Source organism: Miscanthus floridulus, chromosome 19 (genome assembly GCF_019320115.1).
Source record: "Miscanthus floridulus cultivar M001 chromosome 19, ASM1932011v1, whole genome shotgun sequence".
In the NCBI taxonomy this organism is placed as follows: Eukaryota; Viridiplantae; Streptophyta; class Magnoliopsida; order Poales; family Poaceae; genus Miscanthus; species Miscanthus floridulus.
In genome coordinates this window covers 18,291,867-18,306,817 of record NC_089598.1, presented here as the reverse complement: position 1 = coordinate 18,306,817, position 14,951 = coordinate 18,291,867, and the positions used below count along the sequence as shown (strand labels likewise).

Sequence of the window (14,951 nt, the reverse complement as noted above, 5' to 3'; positions counted from 1 at the left end):
CATGTCAACCTTGTTCTTCACATTGGTTTGCATCCTCGTTACACAAGCTTATAATTACTTTCATATACATTGTGCTTGTGTAGCTGCTCTTGTATTTAGTTAAGCTTGTGTAGCTCACTAGTTATCTTCTTGCTTGTGTAGCATAGAAGTGGCTCCCTTGCGTGGCTAATTTGGTTTGTGTAACCTTGTTAGTCACATTGCTTAGTTTGTGTAGCTAAGTATTTACACTCTCTAATTTGACATTGGTTGCCTTGTTATTGAGCATTGCTAGTGAGCTTAGGTGGCTTTGTGCTTTTGCTTACTAGCATGTGTAGGAGCTCCCTTGTTGCTTAAAGTACTAGTGGCATAGGTTTGTGTGACCTTGCTTCTAGAATTGGTTAGGTGAGCTCTAGCTAGCCCGGCACCTTTGTTGCTTAATTAATATCTTTGGAAGGTGCTAGAGAACATAGATAGAGGGGTATAGTCTTGGCTAGACCGATAGTTATAATTCCGTACTTGTTTCGGTTAGCCAACGCGATTAATTTTAGAAAGAACTATTCACCCCCCCCCCCTCTAGTCCGCCATCTCAACCCTTCAATTGCCACCTTGTGTTTCTCCCACAGTGCAAACACATCGCTGGACTCACAAAATACCAACATTGTTGCAAAGAGCCTTCACAACGCATATGGCATCATCCACTCAGTAGCCTCCGCAAGACTCTCATCCAGCATGTTGTCCGCTTCGATTAGGCCCTTTCTTTCTGAAGCTTCACCAAAGGTTGGTAGGAGTACACCGACAACTGTTCTTAGATCATCAAAAGAGGTTGCACCAGCCACATGGTTTAGAAGAACTCTAAGATAGTAACGCTCCCCCTCGACACGATTAGCAGAGACAATTCTTCCGGTCTATCTTAATTTCTTTTGTTTCCTTCTAATCCAATCTTTGGCCCATGGATTCCATAAATAGTACTAAGGAAAGTCTCAATACAATATACCATGACCATGTTCAGATGTACTGCTCTTATTGAAAATACGCTATAAGCATCGACTTTTCAACCCATGGACGGTCAAGCACTCGTTGAACCCCCTCGCGACGGTGAAATGACACCATGTGCATGTCCGAAAGATGGAGTTGTAAGGACAACACAGAAGGCGACCTCTCACTCAAATCAAACCCGTATATTCTCCACAAGGCTTTTGGAGGGGTTACCCATCTAGCACCTCTATACTGCTTGATCTCATTGATGTTTCCTTTGTTGTTCTCCTTGTCAGCCTCTTTCACAGCTATAGAGGCTCGATCATGACCCTTATAAATGTATACTTGATTGCCTGGATGCTCCCACATGCCTCAACATTGATGTGGCAGTTGAATAGAAGCAAGAGATATGGGTTATAAGGCACGACCCATCTGTTATCAAGCTCGCATCCATGAACCTTTTCTTTTTTCCCATCTTCACGCCATCTATAAACTGGGTACGAATCTTTTCCCTGTACTGTGACATCACAGAAAGGTCAAGGGTAACTATTCTTGCAGGAATCGTGACCCTTTGTGCATGGGCAATTGCGATTAAGCACTCCGCACGGGCCATGCATCATATGCTTTGTAACCAACTTGTATAAGTCTAGGTACTTCTTATTTGGGAGCTCAGCTGAGATGAGAAGATCATACTGCTCTGGACATGTGATCTTGTATTTTCTCTCCATGATTAGCAAAAAAATATGCATGTGGTAGACCCCTCTTCTGAAACTCCACAACATACACATACGCCCAGACCTTTCCAAGTATACCTTTTTCAGTAACCTATCCTTTAGCTCTTCCAGTTTTGCTCTAAAGACACGAACAATGAGATCCGGACGATCCTATGGTGTCTGGCCAGGGTAGAGTTCACGCCTGATCTCATCCCAGTTCAGATTACATGTCATTGTGAGGAAAGATGTCTGACTTACCAAACCTCTGTACAAGAGCCATGGCATCCATGTACTGACGTCTCATGTCACGTGGGCCTCCAATAAATGATGAAGGCATCACTACCCGCTTTCCAACAGCTTTTGCTCTACGTTCACCGACATTTAGGCTATCAACCAATCCTTGGTAGAGGTCGGCCCTAATATCATCTTGATGGTTGCATATATAATCCAATCGAGAACTCTCAATCTTAATGTATGTGTCAACCGCAAACTGCTGGAACAAACGCTTGTCGTAAAGTATGGGATTAAATATTCCTGGCCGCATCTGAAATTTGTAGCAGTAGTAGTCACGCACAGACACGCATAGTCTACCCGGAGAGTCTACATAAAAACAACCATGAATTAGAGTTGTTTGTAGAATAACCATTGAGGCATATGTGAAGTATTAAATAAATAAGAAAAATAATAAACCTATTTCTTCTTCTAAGCCACTATGAGCCTTTCGAAGGGCATAGTACGCGATGACTTCCTCCACACTTACTCCTTTTTTCAGAATATCCATATGCTACCCAAGCTCACCCCTAGGGAAGAATAGAGGATATGAAAGAGCGTCATAACATCCATGATACGAGCGGATGCCATGTCTGCTTGTATCTTTCCCATGCATGACAACACTATTCTGGAACTGACCAAGGAGTTCGCTTCCCTTGATCCAAACAGCAACCACCTCTAAAGCCAACGGCACGTTGTATGTTCTTTGGTCCAGCCTCTTATCAAGGTTCAGTGTGACATGATAGTCCTCGAGGTGTTCAGCCTGGCCCACACTCCTAAGATGTTGTAAGTATGGGTTGTCACGAAGGATGGCCACATCCTCTGAATAACTTCCTTGTCTTTTTGGCAGTGCTCTTCACAACACCGTCAATAGCGGTGCTCAAGGCTTGGATCGTCATCGTAGAAGTAAAGCCCGTGATGTCTTGGCTCCTTACCATCTTCTCTCCCAAATGACCTTATGTTGTGATAGATCTGACCGTGTGCACGAAAGGTGTATATGCCACTATTTCTCATGCTTGTAGTAGCACTATCAAGGCGACAATATAGAGAAGTGAAAGAGAAATGGCCATTGAAAAACCTAATGTTGTTACAAAAATGCCTAGCATCATCATCGGCACTTGACCAAAGCCTTATCAGCTCATCAGGTATGTCCGGTGCATTAAGCTCGACCTTTCCATCGCGGCAACAGAACCCAAGGGTTCATGTTTAAACTTCTTCGCACCACAAAGAGGACAATCAACGATAGGCTTTAGCATATGAGTATCTGCAGGCATGTTACTGTACACCTTTTCGTATCGGTCTGATACTTCAGGGACAGAAGTTATGTCTTCCTTAAGGTTATAGTCTTGAACATTGTCATCATCTTCCTCATCTGAAATGACATTCAAGCCATGATAGTTTTGGTAAAGAAGTGGAACCTTTGATTATTATTCGATATTTTCACACAAATACCTTGCCCAGCAAACAGGTATCCCTCTTCCTCTTCCTCTTCCTCATCGTCTTCAAATATATCCTCCTCATCATCATCTATGACCATCAATCAAAGATATGTGAGTTAGTACAACTATGGGTAAAAAACAAATAAAGGAGTTCAAATAATCTATAGAATATTAGAAAATGGTGCAAATTACCAATGTCATCAAATAGTGGTTCCGTCGATGTGGCTGCTGCTGGCTGAATGTTGGGTGCTATCCTTTCTGTTAACCATGGAACAACGACCATAGTTGGGTTAGGCATAATGGTATATAGGTAAACTAAATAGGATAATGAGGTCTCAATAATTACCGTTGTTGGTCACGACTGATTGAGGAAAGGGTATGTTAACGTCCACTTGATCTTCAGCGATACAATCACCATCATTATTAGATGCCCTCATGTTCGAACCGATGCGACGCTCAACATCGTATTACGACAGGTTAACAATGCATGTCTTTGTCCAGATAGAACATGTGATCTATGTGTCATATGGGCATGCATTATATCACCACATCCGTCGTCATTGGCCTCTTCATCAGATATAGGTATGTGAGCAGGTGTTGCACTGTACTTTGGGATAACCCAGTCATTGGGGCTCATCGTGGATCCATGAGGCCCAGATGCGTCCACAGCGGGCCACACAACCTTAGGATTATATAACAGGTTCTCCATGGCGATAGATTGTGGGTGTAGGGTGTGCTTTCTCACCTCTTTGAATATTTTGGGAGATAATTTCATTGCCTCCTTACGCTTAGGCTTACTATTATACAACCTTTGGCGTTCACGCTTTGCTTCCCTCTGGTTGGGCGTCATATTTATGTACCTCTCACTACAGTAGTTACTTTTTAACATACTTTGCACACATGTTTTATGAGCATTGGGAGTAAGGGTATTGGTGAAATCAATAGTGCTCTTCTCTATAGGCTCCATTTCTGGTTCATCTATCAATGTAATCATATAAATAAAATCATTAGCTTTATCGAGTTTTGCACCATTATAATTTCATGACCTAAAATATTTTAGAAACTTTAATTACATGGTAACCGAGGTTCCTCCGCTCGACGCCGCACCACGTACCTGGCCGCGGCCCACTCCACCGCTGCCGTTGAGGGAGTCGAAGGGCAGGATCAGGATGCAGAGCGCGAGGACGAGCAGGTCGAGGAGCAACGGCACGGGGAGCAGACGTGGGCGGCGGCGGCGATGTGGGGTTGGTGGTGTGCGGGTAGCCAAGGAGGTCGATCTGCTTGGGTGGTGCACGGGGAGAAGAGTAGAACGGATGAGGCCGGGCATGAGCAGCTCCTGAATCCTGATTGGGGAGACGGAGCACCTCCGGATCAATGACCTGATTGGGGAGACGGAGCATCTCCGGATCGATGACGGGGAGGCCGAGCATTGGGCGAGGAGGGAGGCGCAGGCGCGCGGCGCATATTGGGGACTCACGGCTTGCCCATGGCATGCGGATCCTTGATGGGGAGCCGAGCGGGCAGGTATCGAGGGAGCGAGGGGAGTTAACCGGGTGCGCTGGGATCCAGGGAGCGAGGGGAATCTTGTTGAACGATTTATCTTCCTGTGTTTTACTGTAGAAATTCAGTATCTAAATGAGTGTCATTTTTCTGTACAAATCGTCTACAAATTTTTGAATAAGACGAGTGGTTAACTTGAGATAAAAAAATCAAACAAACTAGTTTGGAACGGATTTAGTAGATTTGAAGGAAAACGATATTCTTTTTTTTTAGGGATAAGTCATAACTTGTTATAGTCTTTTAGATTGTAAATTTTATCCCTGCTCGGCTGCACTTCGCAGCAGCTGTTTGAGCTATGGCTGATTGTTTTGTACAGTATGAGGGATGTGGTTGCTGCTGCAGCAACGGTGCTGAAAAGCACAGCCGATCATAGTTTTACGATCGTGTTTTTTAAAAGTTGGCACGTTAATTTCTTATATTCTGATAAGAGACTAACAAACAATTCATAAATAGGAGATTCGAAATCAAACAACAATTACTAAATCCACGGAGAAGAGAGAAAGATGAATAGAGCCTGAGGTCAACTAGACCCACTTAATAGAGTAACACGGGAACTATCTCTAGTCACGACGAGATTGCCGACGATGAAGTCAACATCATTAGTTTTGTCTTGACGTTTTGCACACGTCTGAGTAGGTCTTGATGAGGATTGAGGGGGTAGATCTAACATGATGATGGCAATGGTGATTCAGCGGGGTTCTTCCCGCACGGTCGTCACCGACAACAAATCCATCCATTCCAGTGGAAATCAACTAATTCGCTAGCGCATGGACTACTAGAGGTGCTAGTTGACTAAGGTGTACCGGACTCGGTGCTAGGGGTGATTAGGTTGAGCAACGCGGCAAGAGCGGGCATGTGGCTCACGGTCACGTTCTAGCGTGGTGGCTAGTGGTATTGGACAAAACATGCACCCTTGAGCATCTAAGGGACCTAAAAAGACTAACGTAATAGAGAAGAGGGAGGGAGATGGATGGAGCGGAGCCGGCCACAATGGAAATGGTAGCCATCAACGCGGAGATTGGTCCGTAAGGCTCTTACACTAGATGGTCTTGGACAAAATAAGGTCAATGGCGATGCTAGGGAGGTGGTGGAGCTATGGCGAGAGCAATTGAACAATGGTCGGCGGCAATGCTTGAATTTACCATGGCAACATTGGTGGGAATATGCGCTAGTAACCCCCTGTTGCATGTTCTAGCATAGCACTCCTTGGCATAGGGCCACGCAATTGAAGGGAGGGTAGCCTCTTCTTTCCCGAAGCTGACTGGTGGGGGCGAGATGACATTCTCTCTGGATTATCGTTCTCGTGATGGCTACGGGGGACCGGCTGGAGGCCGCGGCAGCGGTGGTGTCACCGTCTCTCCCTCTGTTATCCCGTCCAATTCCCCCAAGGGAAATTATGCGCTCCATTCAACATTTTTTAGCCTTCAGTTTTCTACTTGATACACCAAAAATGGGGTAGCATGCCATATTAGCGTAGGGCGCAGGTCAAGATTCATTTAACTCATGACATATTTCTACCTGATAACATACCGAAAACAGTACCATGAGAAATGTAAAATAACTACACGAATAATTCAACAATGCGGCCAAGCACAGCAGTAAAATGCACTCGTTTCCATAAAGCAGCAGAGTCCACAAGTACCACGACCAGGAAAATGTACATTACTCAGTGAAACAGCAGGCTGAGTTTGATATGAGGCGATGCCAAGCATAAACCCCAATTCAAATCCGTTCCCAACACTGTCACCAACCAACAAACTCAAGCTAAATTATTCACTGCATGCAATACGCAAGTACATGCACAAGCCCACAGATTACAGAACCAAATGAGGTGCAAACTCAAGTGCCCAATGACCAAAATATAGCATATGACAAACTTAGAAGCCCTGTTCGACCAGGTAATCGCCGAGCCTCTCCACCACCAAATTGCATTGCCCCGGAGTCATTGGCTCATCATAGATACCAATAATCAAGGCCATGCCAGTTTTCTTGATAGTAATGCCTCCAGTGCCCTGTAACGAATGTGGAAACAGGGTAAATCAAGGGGCATGTTCAAGAGTGTTTTCACATGTTAAACTAACAGAATATTCCTCCTACAAAAGTATTAGTCATATGCTACAAAAGCTTGCAGATGCAATAAACTAACAGAGTTCAGCAGGCATATTTATTAACCCAAAGTGATCATGACCATGTATCCAGGCATCATAGATACAGTATTCCTCCTACTTAATAATTCTATACAGGCTTGATCCATATGAGATATCATAACAAGAATATAGTACTACAGATATGATTTGAGTTTGTTTTTCAGTAAAATTAACATAAGCATACGGAAAAGGCATCAAAGCATTTCTTCTATCAGACAATCTGTTCCCCACTGTACCTTCTTTCCTCGGATGACAACTCCAGGTTCACCTTGGATCACCATGTACTTTGTACCTCCAACAAAAAGACCAGTTGGTGCAAGAGTACCAGGTTCATCAAAGTCCTTAATGATCCCAGCAACCTCCTCAGGCTTTAACTGCAACAAGAAGCACGAAACATGAACATGAGAACACAGGGATAAGAGAACGAGGAGAAAAAGGTGATGGATCATATTGTGAACACAAGGATGTAACATTTGATGACACTCCATGACACCCTATAAGGATAACAACATAGACTCAAATCTCTGCTAGAACATCAAACAAATGTACAAAGCATCACACCATCCAAGTACTCCATATATGACAACACCATGGAGAAATAAAAGGCCAGGTGAAGCCTGTATACTACCGAATACGGTAGAGTATTTCCAAATTACATGATTTATTTTCCTTGGCTAGGCATTTGGCCCATGGAACAATGCAGGCCACAAGCTGTGAGCCTGTGACCAACCATGGGACACAGAATACAAATTCCCAAATCCCAACCGAAAGCTACTTTTGCTTTAACAAGTGCCGCACACACATAGGGAGGGGCATAAGTCACAAAAAAAAGGGAGGGGTATCAGAAAATCATCATTAAACAAAAACTAAAATTCTGTGTTTTGGATCAATCGCACAACTGACGCTACATAGGCATAAACACATGCAGCTCAGCCTTTGGTGTGCCTCTAGTAGCCACTCCAATTTTACATGTAAATCAAATTGCACTAGGCTTGCTGGACGCTCATTCCCACTGGTAAGTAAGTCTAATCGAGCGAACAACCGGATCACGTCAGACGCCAACAGCCCGATCCGGCCATCCACCACTAGCAAATCCACAGTACACGGATCATCAAGCTTAAAGTCAGCTATGCTCGCATCAAATGCCCAGAGAACCGCAGCAGCAGCAACCACGGCGGCGAGGGGAGGGGCCTTAGATCCGAATCTCGGCTCAGCGACCGAGATCCGGACCTCCCCTCGCTCCGATCTGGCCGGGCCGTGCGGCTGGGGCAGATCTAGAGTCGCGTGGGCCTAGATCAGCGCAGGAGCACAGGAAAGGGCTAAGCAAGTAGGGCGGGAAGATATGAGGTGGGAAAGAATAACCTGGGGGAAGCCCTCGGACTGCGCCCAGGGGCTGCCGTCGTGGCCGACGATGGCGGCGGCGCTGAGGTGCTGGCCATCGATCTCGCACAGCAGGTGGTCGTCGACGTACGTCTGCCACGACATCTTGCTCCGCGCTCTTCCTCCTCCTCCTCCTCCTCCTCCGGCGACGACTTCGCTTCTTCTACTGGGGGTCTGCTTGGTTCGCACGCGGTGTCTCGGTTGGACGGCTGGACTGGGGGTGCTGGGGAATATATCGGTTGCGTGGTTTGGGCGACTAGCCTGGCGGCGACAGGCCGTGGAATGGAGCCCTACTTTTCCTCCGCTTCTCTTTTTCAATTTTCTTTTCTATTTATTGGTTTTATTTAAATATTCTTTGAATATGAACAGATAGAATAGGATTTATTATTAAAAAGAAGAGGAGGATTTAGGGTTTTCGGTAAGTGATGTCGCTATAAACTCTTTCGCTGAAAAGTCAGGCTGAAAATACTATTCGTTGATTTATCGTGAGAGAAAACATTGTACCATGACTGATAAGTCAGGCTGACAAGTTCAAGCGAACAGGGCCTTAGCTATTAAGATGTAAATGAATAACATGTAGGAATAGACAAATAGTATAACGGGAATGCCTTTTTACGAGCGTGCACACTCGTGTCGTGCGGCACGCACACCTTCTCGGTTGTCTGATGTTCTCCATGTTTGGGGTTTGGGCCATCCGATGTGTGGTTGAGTGGAAGAACGGTGGAACTCACCTGCTACCGTCGCCGGAGAAGAAGACCGCGACGTTAGGGTTTGGGTTTTCAGGGATTTCCATGTTCTCCAGGCTTAGAAGGAAGTTTCTAGGGACGATGGCCGGACCGACGATGGTGGTGGTTGAGACAGCGGCGGAGGGCAGGGCGGTGGGGGTGCTGCCCGTGGGCGGTGGGAGAGGTCGGTTGGTGAAAGGTCCTAATGGCTAGAGGGGGCTGAATAGCCTATTAAAAATTTCTACAATAACACTTAGTAAACCGGTTAGACAAATATAAGGCGAAGCGAGTGTTGTGCTAGCCTACAAAAATGCAAGCCACCTACCACAATTCTAGTTTATATAATCTCTATCCACACAATAGATATGTCACTACACTAAGTTAGTACGCTCTCAAAGGCCAACTAAAGAGCCAGGCTAACCAAACTAACAAGCTCTCACGACTAGCTATACTAAAGAGCTTGACAACTAATTTACGGTAATATAAAGAAAGAGAGCAAGATGGTTATACCGCCGAGTCGAGAAATAAACCAATCAATCGCAAGAATGAATACGAACGAAGACCAATCACCTCGGAATAAAATGATAACACAATGACTTTTTACCGAGGTTCACTTGCTTGCCGGCAAGCTAGTCCTCGTTACGACGATTCACTCACTTGAAAGTTCACGCGCTAATTCGCATCACACGCCAAACTCTCGATAGGGTGCCGCACAACCAACACAAGATGAGGATCACACAAGCCACGAGCAATCCACTAGAGTACCTTTTGACTCTCCGTCGGGGAAAGGTCAAGAACCCCTCACAATCACCATGATCGGAGCCGGAGACAATCATCAACCTCCGCTCAACGATCCTTGCTGCTTCCAAGCCGTCTAGATGGACAAACCACCAAGAGTAACAAGCGAATCCCACAGCGAAACACAAACATCAAGTGCCTCTAAATGCAAACACTCAAGCAATGCACTTGGATTCACTCCTAATCTCACAAAGATGAAGAATCAATAATAGAGATGAGTAGGAGGGCTTTGGTTAAGCTCACAAGGTTGCTATGTCAATGCAAATGACCAAGAGAGTGAGCTACAACCGGCCACATGCCTTAAATAAAGCTCCCAACGAAATAGAGCCATTGGCTCCTCTGTCCAGCGAAACACGGGTCGACCGGACGCGCCGGTCAGGTTGATTGGACGCTGGACCCCCGCGTCTGGTCGCCCGATGCTCGCCACGTGTCTCCTCTTTGGATTCTCCACCACGCGATCTCAACGGTCGATTCTCAGCATCTTTCACGATTAAGTGGTGACCAGACGCGCTGCTCAAAGTGACCGGACATTTTCTTGACGGTCGTTTCCAGTAAGGTTCTAGTAAGGTTCCAGTAAGGTTCCAGATGCTCGCCACATTTTCTTGACCGGACATTTTCTCAGCATCTCCACCACGCGATCTCAACGGTCGTTTCCAGTAAGGTTCCAGAGAGGCATTTTCTTGACCGGACACGTCCGGTCCACCATGACCGGACTCACAGCAGCGTCCGGTCTTCTCTGTCCCTTCACGCCTTCTCTACAACCACCATTGTCAGCATACGTCAGCAGTGACCGGAGTCACCTTCGCCGCGTCCGGTCAATCAACGCCTCTAGAGTTCGGTCATCAAAACCGAGACCACGCCACTGATCCACTACTGATCGGACGCACAGGATCACCGTCTTGACCTACGTCCGGTCAGCTCCAGTGAGCTCTACGACTTCACCAACTTCTTTACCCTTGCTCAAATGTGCCAACCACCAAGTATATCACCTTGTGCACGTGTGTTAGTATATTTTCACAAATATTTTCAAGGGTGTTAGCACTCCACTAGATCCTAAATGCATATGCAATGAGTTAGAGCATCTAGTGGCACTTTGATAACCGCATTTTGATACGAGTTTCACCCCTCTTAATAGTACGGCTATCGATTCTAAATGTGATCACACTCACTAAGTGTCTCGATTATTTAAACCAAAAAGCTCCTATCAATTTCACCTTTGCCTTAAGCTTTTTGTTTTTCTCTTTCTTCTTTTCCAAGTCCAAGCACTTGATCATCACCATAGCATCACCATCATCACGTCATGATCTTCATTTGCTTCACCACTTAGAGTAGTGCTACATATCTCTTAATCACTTTGATAAACTAGGTTAGCACTTAGGGTTTTATCAATTTACCAAAACAAAACTAGAGCTTTCAATCTCCCCCTTTTTGGTAATTAATGACAACCTGAAAGGTCCTAATGGCTAGAGGGGGGTGAATAGCCTAATAAAAATTTCTACAACAACACTTAACCAAATGGTTAGACAATTATGAGGCGAAGCAAGTGTTGTGCTAGCCTACTCAAAAAGCAAGCCACCTACCACAATTCTAGTTTAGATAGTGTCAATTCACACAAGAGCTATGACACTACCCTATGTTAGTGTGCTCTCAAAAGTTAACTAAAGAGCCACACCAACCAAGCATGCAAGCTCTCACAACTAGCTACACTAAAGAGCTTGTCAACTAGTTTGCGGTAAAGTAAAGAGAGTGATCAAGAGGGTTATACCGCCGTGTAGATGAAAGAACCAATCAATCACAAAGATGAATAACAATGAAGACCAATCACCTCAGAATCAATGATGAACACAATGATTTTTACCGAGGTTCACTTGCTTGCCGACAAGCTAGTCCTCGTTGTGGCGATTCACTCACTTGGAGGTTCACACGCTAATTGGCTTCACACGCCAAACCCTTAATAGGGTGCCGCACAACCAACATAAGATGAGGATCATACAAGCCACGAGCAATCCACTAGAGTACCTTTTGGCACTCCGCTGGGGAAAGGTCAAGAACCCCTCACAATCACCACAATCGGAGCCGGAGACAATCACCACCCTCCGCTCAACGATCCTTGCTGCTCCAAGCCGTCTAGGTGGTGGCAACCACCAAGAGTAACAAGCGAAATCCGCAGCGAAACACGAACATCAAGTGCCTCTAGATGCAATCACTCAAGCAATGCACTTGGATCACTCCCAATCTCACTATGATGATGAATCAGTGATGAAGATGAGTGAGAGGACTTTGGCTAGGCTCACAAGGTTGCTATGTCAATAAAAATGGCCAAAGATATGAGCCATAGCCGGCCATGGGGCTTAAATAGAAGCCCCCACGAAATAGAGCCGTTGTTCCCCTTCACTGGGCACAACACGGGGTGACTAGATGCTCTGGTCAGACTAACCGGACGCTAGCCCTCAGCGTCCGGTCGCCCGATGGACGCCACGCGTCACCAGCTTCAAACGCTATTCGTTAGATTTCAACGGCTACGAAGCTGACTGGATGCTCCGGTAAAACTGACCGGACGCTGAAGCCCCAGCATCTGGTCGTTTCCAGTAAGCTCCTCGAGGCGTATTTCTTCGACCGGACGCGTCCGGTCCACCTCGACCGGACACAGTTCAGCGTTCGGTGGTTAACCCTAGGCACTGTGATATCTTACCAGTTTGATCGGACGTAAGCAGCCAGCGTCCGGTGCTTTCAGACCCAGCGTCTGGTCAGTTGACCGACGCCAGCGTCTTCGCGACAAACTCCTTTTCACTTCTAACTTCTCCACCCTTGCTCAAATGTGCTAACCACCAAGTGTATCACCTTGTGCATATGTGTTAGCATATTTTCACAAACATTTTCAAGGGTGTTAGCATTTCACTAGATCCTAAATGCATATGCAATGAGTTAGAGCATCTAGTGGCACTTTGATAACCGCATTCCAATACGAGTTTCACCCCTCTTAATAGTACGGCTATCAAACCTAAATGTGATCACACTCTCTAAGTGTCTTGATCACCAAAACAAAACAGCTCCTATGGTTTATACCTTTGCCTTGAGCTTTTTATTTTTCTCATTCTTCCATTCAAGTTTAAGCCCTTGATCATCACCATGCCATCACCATTGCCATGCTATAATCTTCATTAGCTTCTCCACTTGAAGTGTGCTACCTATCTCATGATCACTTGATAAACTAGGTTAGCACGTAGGGTTTCATCAATTCACCAAAACCAAACTAGAGCTTTCACAACCCTTACACAAAGATATGAATTAAAAATTTAATTGAATCCATGTTGCTTGCCCAAGCATATTTACCATGCGTAAAAGGATATGGACAAGTTTCATGAACCCTAAATGGTAGCAATTGCTCCCCCTATATATGTGCTAAGAGTTTGGATTATAGCTTGCACATATGCTTAGATAGGAAATATAGAAGACAATGTCTACCAAATAATGCTAAGGTATAAAAGATGGACCTTTGAAGCATGATACTAATCGGAGTGCACCAATATACCATCCTTAGCACCATTAGTAATTAGACATACACAAAAACTAAAATACCCCATGAGATCAACATTAGAAGTAAGGGTCTAGTTTCCATAAAATGAACATAAGTCTAGTTTCTTAACCTATGCATGTTAGTTTTTCATTTCATCATTCAATCCTACAACTAGCATATACCACATAAGCATGGATATTGAAATTTAAAACTTGTGCCATGCAAGCAAACATATGAAATGCACATTCAAATGCATCCACCAAGTTTATGAGCTCGCACCCCCTACTTGTGCGCTCAAAATTTTAATTAATCCCCTTCATTTGTCATATCTCTCCCCCTATGTCAAATTCTCCCCCTATCACTTACATCTTTGTTTCTCTCACCCTTTGTTGTCTTTCACTATCTTTGTACACTATTTCTCCTCCTTTGTCATCAATGACCACAAAGGTTCAAAATGTAGATAGACTGAAATTATCAATGTCAATCAATGGGGTGAGGACCATTTCCTAAATTTGGTTCAATCTAGAACATTTGCCAAAGTTATTTAACTCGATTTGATCCAAGGACAAGCTTCTTCACACCTCCAAATAAGGGTTATCTTATACCATGTTGAGTTAAACACTTATAGCTCATTTTCTAGATCGAACATTAGGTTTACAAGCCCACAAACATGTCATATGCTACCACTAGACCAAATTAAGCATAGAAGCAATAGTGGTATCATACAAACATCAAAATCATTTGATTTTCATGAACGAGCCTATTTAATGTGAAAGATGATTAGATGCACTAAACATATCCTTAGCAAGGATGTATGTCGTGTCAATCAACTTTTACCTTGGATTGCTCGAAGGAGAGGCATGTCATATAAGTGAGGGGTGCATCAACACATATTTGAGAAATCCAATATGTTCAACTCATTCCTTAGCTTGCAAAATCTTTTCTCATCCAATGGCTTGGTGAATATATCAGCAAGTTGATCTTTGGTGCCTATACTCTCAATGCAAATGTCCCCTTTTTATTGGTGATCTCTTATGAAATGGTGGCGGACATCAATGTGCTTTATTCTTGCATATTGAACCGGATTATTGGTTAACTTGATTGCACTCTCATTGTCACATATCAATAGTACTTTCTTGAACTTGATTTCAAAGTCACTCAAGGTGGCCTTCATCCAAAGTATTTATGCACAACAACTACCGGCGGATATGTATTCGGCTTCGGCAGTTGATAATGCAACACTATTTTACTTCTTTGATGACCATGAAATAAGTGGTCTTCCTAATAATTGGCATGTGCCTGAAGTGCTCTTTCTTTCAACCTTGCATCCTGTATAATCCGAGTCAGAGTAACCAACTAGCTCAAACTTTGCTCCTTTGGGATACCACAAATCAACATTTTGTATATGCTTCAAGTACCTCAATATTCTCTTTGTAGCCTTCAAATGA

General features: G+C 44.6%; 2 protein-coding genes across 2 annotated transcripts in view; one reads left to right on the top strand and one right to left on the bottom strand.

The window, feature by feature from the left end:
* LOC136528210 (exopolygalacturonase-like) overlaps positions 1-14,951 on the top strand; it is a 269,570-nt gene that overhangs the window by 131,326 nt on the left and 123,293 nt on the right. The window lies entirely within an intron of this gene.
* LOC136528221 (profilin-4-like) lies at positions 6,532-8,677 on the bottom strand. The gene is made up of 3 exons (XM_066521152.1): positions 8,446-8,677; positions 7,320-7,457; positions 6,532-6,948 (listed from the first exon to the last, which is right to left on the bottom strand). Exons 1-3 carry the CDS (start codon positions 8,566-8,568, stop codon positions 6,814-6,816), a joined length of 396 nt encoding a protein of 131 aa, XP_066377249.1. The 5' UTR covers positions 8,569-8,677; the 3' UTR covers positions 6,532-6,813.

What these genes read in the sequence shown, in the direction of transcription:
- LOC136528221 (XM_066521152.1), bottom strand. Translation starts at nt 8,568, where the DNA reads ATGTCGTGGCAGACGTACGTCGACGACCACCTGCTGTGCGAGATCGAT. An exon ending in AGTCCGAGGGCTTCCCCCAG is followed by an intron (nt 7,458 to 8,445) that starts GTTATTCTTTCC and finishes TTCTTGTTGCAG; the next exon opens with TTAAAGCCTGAGGAGGTTGC. An exon ending in TTGTCATCCGAGGAAAGAAG is followed by an intron (nt 6,949 to 7,319) that starts GTACAGTGGGGA and finishes CATTCGTTACAG; the next exon opens with GGCACTGGAGGCATTACTAT.